At 48.5% G+C, this 12,235-nt stretch overlaps 1 protein-coding gene across 2 annotated transcripts in view; it reads left to right on the top strand.

Annotated features, from left to right (window-relative positions):
• Disc1 (DISC1 scaffold protein) overlaps window positions 1-12,235 on the top strand; it is a 211,066-nt gene that overhangs the window by 35,119 nt on the left and 163,712 nt on the right. For both annotated transcript variants that reach the window (XM_052166730.1, XM_052166729.1), the window contains exon 3: window positions 1,273-1,342. In XM_052166730.1, coding sequence (XP_052022690.1) covers window positions 1,273-1,342 — 70 coding nt within the window. The remainder of the gene's footprint in view (window positions 1-1,272; window positions 1,343-12,235) is intronic.

Here is a 12,235-nt window from a genome sequence, read left to right as displayed (position 1 = left end):
GAATGGTATATGTGGTGTGTGTGTGTGGTGTGTGTGTCTGTGAATGTGTGGTGTGGTGTGTATGAGTATGTGGTGTGTGTGTATGTGGTTTGTGTGTGGTGTGTGTGCCTGTGTGAGTGTGTGGTATGATATGGTGTTTGGTATGTGGAATGTGTGTGTATGAATGTGTGGTGTGTGAGTGTGTATGTAGTTTGTGTGTGGTGTGTGTGCCTGTGTGAGTGTGTGGTATGATATGGTGTTTGGTATGTGGAGTGTGTGTGTATGAATGTGTGGTGTATGAGTATGTATGTGGTTTGTGTGTGAGTGTTGGGGGGCTGAGGACAACCTTGGGTGTCATCTTTACTTCTGTCACAGTGATTGAGTGCACTGATTAGGTCAGTGGGCCTCAGGGACTCTCCTGTCCCCTCCTCCCGTGAGACGGGATTACAGGCATGGGTCACTGTGCCCAGTTTTCTGTGTGAGTTCTGAGCATGGAGCTCAGGACCTTACACTTGCCAGGCACGTGCTTGACTGACTGCCCGTCTTCTCAGCGTCCAGCTTCAGTCAGCATTTAGAAGCAAGTCCTGCCATACCCCATTAGGAAGTTGTTCTGGGAAGGAAGGTGTGGCTGCCGGTGGCTCTGTCCATATCTCTCCCACTCCTGTGCTGGGGATAGAACTAGGGCGTGTGCATGCTAGGCACACACCACTGAGCTACATGTCCAGCCCAAGACAGTAGCTTCGCTGTGATGGACCCTTCAAGCAGGGCCTCAGCCCTTCCTGGGCTGGCTGGCCTGGAGATAGCCGTGGTCGGTGCCCGGCTCCTCCTGGCTCTCAGTTCCCACATTCGTTCACCCTTGCCATGATGTACGATTACATCATCATTATCATTATTGGTTTTTTCGAGACAGGGTTTCTCTGTGTAGCCCTGGCTGTCCTGGAACTCACTCTGTAGACCAGGCTGGCCTCGAACTCAGAAATCCACCTGCCTCTGCCTCCCAGGTGTTGGGATTAAAGGAGTGCTCCACCATTGCCTGGCTACATTTTTTACTTATATGTATGTGTGTGTGCATGATGGTACTTGTGCAGAGTTCAGAGAACTCCTCGTGGGATTTGTGTGGACCCTGGGGACTAAGCCCATGTTCTCAGGCTTGGCAGCATGGGCCTTCATCTTCCAGCCATCTGGACGGCCCGCTTTTGAAATAGTTTTTAGGTGCTTGTAGATATCGCAAAATGAACTCACTTGAATTAATTTGTGATTTATGTCTTCTGTCTCCCCCTCACGCCAACACAGGTCACTTCCTTAATTTTAAAGCTTCAGAACCTTCAAGAAAAAGCAGTCGAGGATGGCGATTATGATACTGGTGAGTTCGAAGCTGTTCGCAGACAGCTTCATCTTTCTCCCTGACTTCTATACAGATGTTTCCCCACTTCTTGGACTCGGCCTCCTCCATTCTGGGAGCTGTGTGGTTGACTCTCGGGGGAGTCTTTGCTATGGGACAGGACAGAGGGATTGCCTCTGCCCTGTTGGTCTGTGGATTTCAAAGTGCTTTGGAGCATCAACCTCTCTGGTAGGTTGAACTTTATTGATCAGTGGGGAACAGTGGGGAATCTGCTCTGTAGGAAGCATGCTAACTCATCGCCTGCCTGCCTGCCTGTAACTCAGGAATCCATTGGCTACATCCAATATGGCACACATGCTGTGCCTGGTAACATGGGGCATCAGGGGGAGGGGTAAGAAAATGCTGGTCCTGTCTGTGGGATTGTGGTGATGACATCATCACGGGGCTTTCTGGCTTTGTGCTCTCTCCACACGAGGTGTAGAAGTGAGTTGCATGCAAGAGATGTCAGGCAACCCCCAGCCTGGCATCACACCCTTATGACTAAAAAATTAGCCCAGAAGCTCTGTATTCTCAAGACACAGTTAGCATATCAAATGATACCAAGAAGAGGGAAAGAGAGGGCCCTGGTTCTGAAAAGAGTTGATCCAGCATTGTAGGGGAGTACCAGGACAGGGAAATGGGAGGGGGGTGATTGGGAAATGGGCAGAGGGAAGAGGGCTTATGAGACCGATGGGGAGGGGGGAACTGGGAAAGGGGAAAGCACTTGGAATGTAAACAAAGAATATAGAAAATAAAATAAATTAAAAAAAATATCCAAGAGAAGGACAAATTACGGCATGAGGCTGGGGGTAGGGGAGGAGCTGATCGGCGGCCACTGAGGAGTCAAACAGGAGTGGAACCAGAAAGAGGCGGTGCTGACTGGGCCCAGGTGGATGAAGATGGGGAGCTTTTAGGGGGGGGTGGTTTGGAAGGAGCCTTAAGAATTCTTCTGGGTGTGGGGAAGGGAGGAGGCTTAGGATAACTCCAGACACCTGTGGGGCTGACAAGACACTCCTGCTTGTGGCCCAGTTTAGGATTCCAGGACTGGCCAGGAAGTACGATGCAGAGCAGAGGAGCCTCTGGAAAATTAGCTCTGCTGAGGCTGTGTTACCCCAATCACTATGCCGTGAGCCATCAGGATTGCAGGCTCGCTGGCATCTGCGAGTGACTTTGGGTTACTCCGACGAGCAGGGGTGTGCTGTCCTCTCCGTGTGCACCGACCGCAGAGCTTCCTTTCAGAGAGCGAGAGGATTTGGGGATGAAGGCGGGACTCTTCAGGTTCTCCTGTACCTCTGCCTGCGGGCCACCAGATTCTATACAACTCTCGGTGAAGGATGAGTGCTAGATAGTGCAGAAGGCATGGACGGGTGGAAGCATCCTCCGCGATAGTCCTTAGAGGTCTGTGCTGCACCATGGGTAGATAGAAGCCAGCTCTTCCTGGGCCCGGCGCACTTCTGGTTTGTCTGAAAGTAGCACTGGCTTTTATGTGCCCTGTGTTGCAGCATTGTGTGAGCTTATTGAGTGAGCTTGACACATGAATGGGAACCACACCCTTTCCCCAGCTCAAGACACAGAACTTTCTGGAGTTGGCTCTCCTACTGGTCTTCTATCTGAGACATCATTTCTATCTTCTTCTCTCAATATCGCTGTCACAGTTTGGGATGATGAACTTATCAGAGAAGTCAGAAAGGGCACCCTCCGTCAGCATCCTTCCGGCTTGTTTCTTTTTGTGTTCAGAGCTTCTGGAGTGGGCCTAGCACTCCACATTTTCTCTAGTTTCTAGAGGACTCAGGGATTGAGGTTTGAGGAATTCTTCCACAGATGGGCAGGCCACAGGGCAGTGGCCGGGAGTCTCGAGGAGGCATCTGTCTGGTTCACAGTAAGTCACATCCTCGACTTGCACACTTGGCTTGCAGATTCAGAGCTTAGGTGTCCTTGCGAAGTGTGTATCTGGTCGCTGGACACTCAGTAAATGCTTCGTGAGGAGTCAAGATGACTTGGTACCACACTCTCATCCTCTAGAGTGGATGAGGTGAAAGCGCTCCAGGCTTCCCATGGCAGAACATTTTTGGTTTTGGAGGTTAGGTGGGTGAAGGGACAAAGCTGTGGGAGGCAGGCGCCCTCCTGGGATGAGACTGAGCAGTGACCATTCTCTGTGATGGATGCCCTGCCCCGGCTCACGAAGGTGACTGTGGAGGTTTGGACATCAGCCGTCTCCCAGAACCTCGTAAGTTTAAACACTTGGTTCCCAGCTCGCGTCATTGGTTTAGAAGGTCGTGGAACATTTAGAAAGTGGAGCCTAGCCGTCAGAAGCAGGTTGCTGGGGGGTGGATCTTTGAAGGATTGACTCTCTTTGGGATTTGGCCTATGTTCTCTGCCATCTGTCTAGTCAGCCATGATGTAAAAACCCTCTACTGTATGCTCTGGCTGCCGCCACCACTACCATGATGAATGGAGGACCCTCTGAAACCATGAGCCCAAATAAACCCTTCCTCCTTACATAGCTTCTGTTAGAAGAACAGAATAGCAAGAAAATAACAGAGCACTCAGTTCTCACAGATCCATGGATTCTGGGTCAACGGGTCCTCATCTACACTGAGCTGACATTTATTGTAATGAGATTTGTCAAAAGACCCTGGGTTATAACTTTAATTCCCACGTTGTTTCTCCAGGTTCCCCCAAAAACACTGGGAGAATTGTTGCGATTTATTCACACCCTCTATGAACTCTGTGTCTTCTTTGTACATAGACAACAGCTTACTTGTTCGCCATCTTGGGGAAGGGTGTGTGACAAGTGTGTATGCAGGAGCACACAGGGGGCAGGGAGGGGAGCTACAGGACAGCCATATGTCCCCAGGTTTCTGTCCCTTTTTCCTTTCGCTGTATGCTCAAAAAAAAAGACATGATTGGCACAGAACAGAAAGTTCCATGTGTTATCTCATTAAAATCACAGCGAGTTTACACTGTGATGCCTCCCAGGGAGACCCCCTAAGGACGCTGACTCCTCCTATTTCCCTTGAGGGAAGTCAAGTTCTTGTTTCTTTTATCTTCACTGTAGGCTGGGAATGTGTTGGGGAAAAAGAATAATACTTCTGATGTTTGTTTAGGGTCCTTTTTCAATGAGACACTTCCAGCCTCATTACATTAATGCCTCCCTGTGACTCAGGTGCTGAGGGCAAGAATGAGACTGGGAGAGATCACTGCTAGGGTGTAGAGTAGACATTTCTACAGTGCATGTCCTGTGTCTTTGTCTAGGACATGGCTGAGAGGGAGGAAAAGATTGTCCACAACGATCCTGTATTGGTATCCCCGAGGCATATGGTCACCCTGTCTGTCCCTTCACTGCCAAAATGAGCAGGGGCGGGGGGTGTAAGGTGGAGCAGAAACTCTTTGGATCTTAGCATCTCTGTCTGTCTGTTTGTCTGTCTGTGTCTGTCTCTCTGTATGTGTCTCTGTCTCTATCTCTATATGCATATATCATATGCATATACATATACACATATACACACATCATGTACATCATATACATGTACACATACATGTATATATACATATACATTACACATACACATGTACATATAATGTTTGGTTCTGTGTGTACTCGTGTGTGGAGGTCAGAGGTTGGCTGGGAACTGAACCTGGGTTCCCTACAAGAGCAGTAACTGCTCTGAATTGCTGTGCAGTTTTCTTATTCCCCCAACACATTTGTATCAAGTCACCTACAGTGTTTAGCATAGCGGTGCACACCTTGGAGCTGAGGGGTGTGGCAGCCTGCGGCATGGAGCCGAGGGAGTATGAGGCTCTAGCATGGAGCTGAGGGGGCTCTGCAGGCTGCCACGTGGGGCTGAGGAGACATCGATGCAGAAGACTACACTGTGGAGGCTGTGCCATGCAGCTGAGGGGTGTGCCAAACTGAACAGCGAGGCCAAAGCTGCTGCAGCCCAGTTTTTAATGGCGGACTTCACTGTGAAGGACAAGGGCGTGGCACAGTTGCCACTCGGTTTGGGATAAAGTACCCTACAGTGGCTGCACAGTGGAGCCACCCCTGGATGCGTGCACACAAGACTATGTCTCCAGTTCTCTGCAGGCCCTATGAAGCATGGCGTCTTCGGTGTAGACCTACGTCTCACATCCACTCTCACGCTGGTTTCCGGTCGCCTCTGGTTGCCAGTTTCTCAGAGACTTCTGTCCTACTAGGAAGACTTCTGTCCTGTTCCCACTAGGAAGCAAAGTGTCATGTGGTTGGAATATGAAATGTCCTCACCGGTTTGTGTGTGTGTGTGATGCTGGTTGTGGGGAGCCTTTGGAGGGCCGCTTGGCGGGAATCTTCTTTGCTTTCCTTTGTGCACCTCTTCCCGTGGTGTCCTTCACTGTACCCCGCTTACTGGAGCTCCGACCCTGAAGTGCCATCTGACCGAGCCAGCTCAGTCAGCCAACAGGCTCTCCAGTGCAGGAGCGAGGATTGAAAAGAAAAAAGACAACATTGTGGCATGACCCCAGCCAGTTCTGGGGCTGAGGTGGGTTTATTCTTTTCCCAATCTGCTTTTATACTGTTTTTCTTTTCTTTTCTTTTCTTTTCTTTTCTTTTCTTTTCTTTTCTTCTCTTCTCTTCTCTTCTCTTCTCTTCTCTTCTCTTTTCTCTTTTCCTTTCTTTTCTTCCCTCCCTCCCCTCCTTCCTTTCTCCTTCCTTCCTTCCCTCCTTCCTTCCTTCCTTCCTTCCTTCCTTCCTTCCTTCCTTCCTTCCTTCCTTCCTTCCTTCCTTCCTTCCTTCGTTCCTTCCTTTCCCTGACTGTCCTAGAACTCACTTTGTAGACCAGGCTGGCCTCCAACTTAGAAATCCACCTGCCTCTGTCTCCCAAGTGCTGGGACTAAAGGCGTGCACCACCACTGCCTGGCTATAGCATTTTAATTACATGCAAGTATTAAGGGCAAGCAGTCCAATGAGGAACGAGCAAAGCAAAGAGCAAAGTCCCGTGATTACTCCCGTGACAGTTGTGTCCAAGGGCTTGAGAGAAAGACCAAAATATCTGAACCCATTTCCTTGTCCAAGCCCCAAATCAGATACTTGCGGAAGCCTCCTTCTTTTGTTCCACCCTAAGATTAAGATTCCCGCCTGAACTTACTTCCCAGTTATAGCCTAAAATTAGATCCCTGCCTGAACTTATTTCCTTGTCATGCCCTAATGTCAGATTCCTGCCTGAAGCCCATTTTCTCGTCCTTGGCCAGTGTCAGATTCCTGCCAAGTGGCCCTCCTAAGGCTCCCCACACTCGGTGACACAGCCTTGGGAAGGTTGTGAACTTTTACCTAGTGGAGCCTCCTTGGAGGGAGCCGGTCACTTGGGGATGATGAGTCTTGAGGGTTATATCCTGGTTCTCATTTCTCCTCCTGCTGCCATCTTCCCGCTTGGTGCAGAAATGTGACCAATAGCTGTGTGCTTTCCTGTGGTAGAGAAGAGCTACTCCCTCCTTCATGCCTGCCCTGCCAGGACAGATCATCTCCTCCGAACTGTGAGCCCGAGCAACCCTCTCCTCACGGAGCTCTTTCTGTTGGTATTTTTATTTTTGTTACAGACACTAACTAACACACAAAGTAACCATTGATCGATGTCTGATCATGACAGTGTCAAAAGGGTTTGTATGAGGGGCTCTGGAAAGGCTCCATCCATTAGCTGGGTATTATGCATATTATAGTAAAGAGCTGCCCTGGACAACAACCTGCAATTGACTTGACTGACTGGCAGCTTCTCCTGGCAGAACGTTCTAACTCTACTATTTTTTTTGCCCAAAGTGACAGAAATAATTAACTTACTTGTCCCAAGACCCTTAAAAACGCCCTCACGAGCTGTGAAAAATTCGGTAATAATGCATTTATACATTGCTTTCATTTTTCTCTATGTGTTCAGTTGAGGCATTGTGAAAACGCGTTCTGAAGTGTTTAGTGTCTCCTTCTGTGTCACTGGATGGGGATGGCTCAGCAAGTGCAGGAGGGGGTCCTAGGGTGGGTGGGGAGCCAGGGTGTCAGGGTGGCAGCGTCTGTTTGCCCTGCTGGGTGCTCTTGGGCTCCTGTTTGCTGCAGGATAAAACAGGAGTGTAGCCCTGTTCCCTGGAGTGGGAGGAATCACGATGGCGCTGTGTACGAGGCACCACAGCCCAGTGTGTGGAAGGATGGGCTCCCTTCCTTCCTGCGCCCCGTACACATTAGAAAGCACCGGAAACAGAGGCGTGTGAATAACCTATGATGGCGGTTATCACAGGAACAAGAGGAAGGCAGGGCAGGATAATTCAGCTTCTTGTTTTCTATGTGGCAACAAGAAGCTCCTTGTATATGATCTGATTTCTTTCAAGATGCAAAAATAAAATTGTAAATGAGGTAAAGCAAGCACACTCCTAAAGCACGCAAATCACAGCGACACATTTGGAGTCTGAATATTCTAAATATCCCAGTGAATAGGATTTTCTTCTCTTCTGGGTAGGTTTCTGGATCTGTTAATTTTATGGATTTTTTTGGATGACATTGAATGACATTGAGAAGATAGATGTGTGACCCTGCTTGGGTTTAAAGAAAGACCCTACATTGATTATTGTTGCAGTTAGTTTTAGTTTTTAATTATCAACTTGACACAGGCTAGACTCACCTGACAGGAGAGATTCAGTTGAGGAATTGCCCAGATAAGACTAGCTTGTGGAAATGTCTATTGGGAATTGTCTTGATTAAATATCTTGTTAAATGATGCTGGAAGGTACAGCCCACTCTGGGTGGCATCATTCCCTAGACAGGTGGTCCTGACCTGTATAAGAAAGCTAGCTGAGTATGAGCTTGTGTAAGCCATCCATCCATCCATCCATCCATCCATCCATCCATTCATCTATCCATCCATCCATTCATCCATCCATCCATCCATCCATCCATTCATCCATCCAACCATCCATCCATCCATCCATCCTTCTAGCCATCCATCCATCCATCCATCCATCCATCCTTCTAGCCATCCATCCATCCATCCATCCATCCACCCATCCATCCATCCATCCACCCATCCATCCATCCATCCATCCATCCATCCATCCATCCTTCTAGCCATCCATCCATCCATCCATCCATCCATCCATCCATCCATCCTTCTAGCCATCCATCCATCCATCCACCCACCCACCCAGCCACCCAGCCACCCACCCACCCATCCATCCATCCACCCACCCATCCATCCACCCACCCATCCATCCATCCACCCACCCATCCATCCATCCATCCATCCATCCATCCATCCATCCATCCATCCAGCAGCATCCTTCATGGCTTCTGCCTCAGCTTCTTGCTTGAGTTATTGCTTTGACATCCCTCCACAAGTGGCTGTGACCTGAAAGCCAAATAAATCGTTTCCTCCCCTAAGATGATTTTAGTTAGAATGTTTTATTACAGCAACAGAACAGAACTAGCCAATTATTCTGGCTTTGTCTGCTCTAGATGGCGTCTTACTGTGTAGCCCAGGCTGATCTTGAACTCCTGATCTCTTGGGATTACAGGTGCAGTGCATACCCAGGCTTGATTACCCTGGTTCTGAAGCTAGAGGGGAGGGGTGGAGAGGGACAGAATGACAGTGGGACCAAGATGCAGACAACACCGACTGAGAGGGGAAGTGCTCTGTCCTGGGACTCTTGCCCCTCCCCACGGGCCTCTGCTCTTCTCTGAACTCTGGCTTTGTGGGCAGAGAGGATAATGAGCTGTTGTTTCAAGAAAAGTGTCACTGTTCCCTGTAGAACAATTACAAAATGGTGGCCATTTCCTCTCCACAAAGGTGATGTCCTTGCCTTGGCTCTTGGCACTGTGCCTTGGATTGCTAGATGGCTTTTGGTTTGTATGAATTGTCCAGGCATTTGATTCAGCCTTGTGTCCCATTTAATGAAAAATTGCAGCCCATGTGGTGACCACCTGCTCTCAGTGGTGGGTCAGTGGCTGTTTCCTCTAGACTTAACACCACCGGAAGCCTGTTTTCTGCTGTGATGCTTCCCAAGTCTTTGGTGTGGGGATGCGTTTGCTCTAAAGGCTTGGTCTGCATGGTTAGCTTAATTGTCAACTTGAAAGAATCTAGATTCTCCTGGGTGAGGAGCCTCTGTGCGTATTCATGAGGTATGCTTCAATTGTGGTGGGGAGGCCTGCCTACCGTGGGTGTGCTCATCCCCTGGTTGGGATCCTGGACAGTATAAATGTAGAAAGGGAGTCGCTCAGTCACAAGTATTCACTGCTCTCTGCTTCCTGGGCTTGCACGATGATCGGCCCCCTCAAGCTCCCGATGCCGATGCTGCAACTTCCCAGAAGATAGACTCTCTTCCTTAAGTTGCTTTTGTCATGGTGTTTTTATTACAACAATAGGAAAACCACCAGCAAACTGTTCTCTGGAGATGGGCCCCAAAGATTTTTTTAAGTTACTCGGGTGGCAAAACAACAACAACAACAACAACAACAATAACTATTTGAGAGTTCTCTGAAATCACCACTGCAAGGAGGTGAATCCTGAGCAGTACCAGGGCATCTTGGGGGCAACACCTGTGAAAGGCCCTTTCTCGGATCCACACAGGTGCCTGTGGCTGGAACTTCCCTAGGCCCAGTGTGATGAGCAGTCCAGCCCAAGTGTGAAACAGCCCCAGGACCAAGCCTGCCTCTGCTGCTCAATGCACTGTTACCATGTGCCCTTCTTCCCAGCAGCTGGGCACCCCGCTTCACCAAGGGGAAAGGCGGATCTAGTGGGTCCAGGTGGAAAGGCTTGTGCCCAGAGTCAGGATGGATTGAAGAGCAACACAAGAAGCATCCAATAGCTATAGGTCAGGTACAGTTGCCGACCATCTCCAAACCCCCAGATGTATACCATGCTGTGGAGACATGCATTGGAAGTTCTCCTTGCTTGTTTTTGTAGCACATTTCCTGACAGTTTCTCCATAAGTAAGACACAGTCTTAAGTTGGTATAGCACTTTTCTACCATGCCCAGCCTAAGATCCCAAGGTATTTATGCCCAACACCCTGTTCTTTCTCTCTCTCTCTCTGTCTCTCTCTCTCTCTCAAAGATTTATTTATTTATTGTATGTGTCTTCAGACACACCAGAAGAGGGCATCAGATCTCATTATGGGTGGTTGTGAGCCACATGTGGTTGCTGGAATTTGAACTCAGGACCTTCGGAAGAACAGTCGGTGCTCTTAACTGCTGAGCCATCTCTCCAGCCCCCATTATGGCTCTCTATCTTGAGTGTTCTATCAGCTCCAAATGCTTAGTTCCTGCTGCAGCAAAGAAGTATGGGCCTTCCTTGGACCCTCGCCCTTGTTGGATTGGGAGATGAGACAGCTTGTAGGTTTGTGTGTCGTCCTCACCGGTGTCTCTTTTCTGCCTTTTGACCTCAGCCTTATCTGGGTGTACTGATTCACTCTGTGGATCCTTGGCTTCTAGCCTCACCTCTCTCAATTCTATTTCTGCATCCCACCTTAACATCTTTTTGCCTTCCTGTCTTAGGTAGGGTTTCTGTTGCTCTGATGAAACACCATGGTGGAAAAACAAGTTGAGGAGGAAAGGGTTTATTTGGCTTACACTTGTATAGCACTGTTCATCATTGAAGAAAGTCAGGACAGGAACTCGAGCAGGGCAGATCCTGGAGGCAGGAGCTGATGCAGAGGCCATGGAGGGCTGCTGCTTACTGGCTTGCTCAGCCTGCTTTCTTATAGAACCCAGGACCACCAGCCCTGGGATGGCATCACCACAGTGTGCTGGGCCCTCCCCCCTTGATCACTAATTGAGAAAATGCCCCACAGCTGGATCTCATGGAGGCATTTCCTCAACTAACACTCCTTGTTCTCTGATGATTCTGACGTGTGTCAAGTTGACATAAAACGATCCAGGACACTTCCCACCTCTCCTGACCACACTGCTATTATGACGGATATAAATAAACCAGGCAACCTCTCTCTGTCCTACCTACACTTCTGGCTGCATTTTCCCTGCCCTAACACTATTTCTCTTTGGTTTCCCACTTGCTCCAGAGGGCACTGGGCCTTGACCTAAACCACACACCTGTGGACACCATTCTTTCTTTGTCTTAGGTCCCAGTGACCCTTCTGCCCTGGGGTCAATGTTTTCCACATTTGTGTGTCTCCCCTAAATATTAACTTGAATATAGCTATTGTCTCTTCCCTCGACTAAACTTCTTGGGGAGAAGACAGACAACCTTATTTATATTTCTTTTTATGTTTTTAAAGACAAAATTACATAGTAAATGTAAATTAAATACATTAAAGAAATAGTTTTTGTTTTGTTTTAAATTATCAGCGTATTGCTTTAACCGTACCTTCCAGCTTAATGCTTTTCAAAGTCTTCTCCTGAAGAATGTTTGGAATATAGCCTGTTGTGAATGGTAATTACCATTTTTATTTTTATGAGACAGGGTCTCATGTAGCACAGGCTGGCCTCAAACTCTTTATGTAGTTGTCTTAGGTAGGGTTTTACTGCTGTGAACAGACACCATGACCAAGGTAAGTCTTATAAAGGACAACGTTTAATTGGGGTTGGCTTACAGGTTCAGAGGTTCAGTCCAGTATCATCAAGGTAGGAGGATGGCAGCATCCAGGCAGGTGTGGTGCAGGAGGAGCTAAGAGTTCTACATCTTCATCTGAAGGCTTTTAGTAGAGTACTGACTTCCAGGCAGCTAGGATGAGGGTATTAAAGCCCACACACAGAGTGACACACCTGCTCCAACAAGTCCATACCTGCTCCAACAAGGCCACACCTCCAAATAGTGCCACTCCCTGGGCTGAGCATATATAAACCATCGCAGTAGTCAACAATGACATTAGATTTTTGATATTCGTGCCTTTATCTCCAACCTGCTGAGAT

Source organism: Apodemus sylvaticus, chromosome 21, assembly GCF_947179515.1.
Source record: "Apodemus sylvaticus chromosome 21, mApoSyl1.1, whole genome shotgun sequence".
Taxonomy (NCBI): Eukaryota; Metazoa; Chordata; class Mammalia; order Rodentia; family Muridae; genus Apodemus; species Apodemus sylvaticus.
This window is presented reverse-complemented; position numbering and strand designations above follow the sequence as displayed.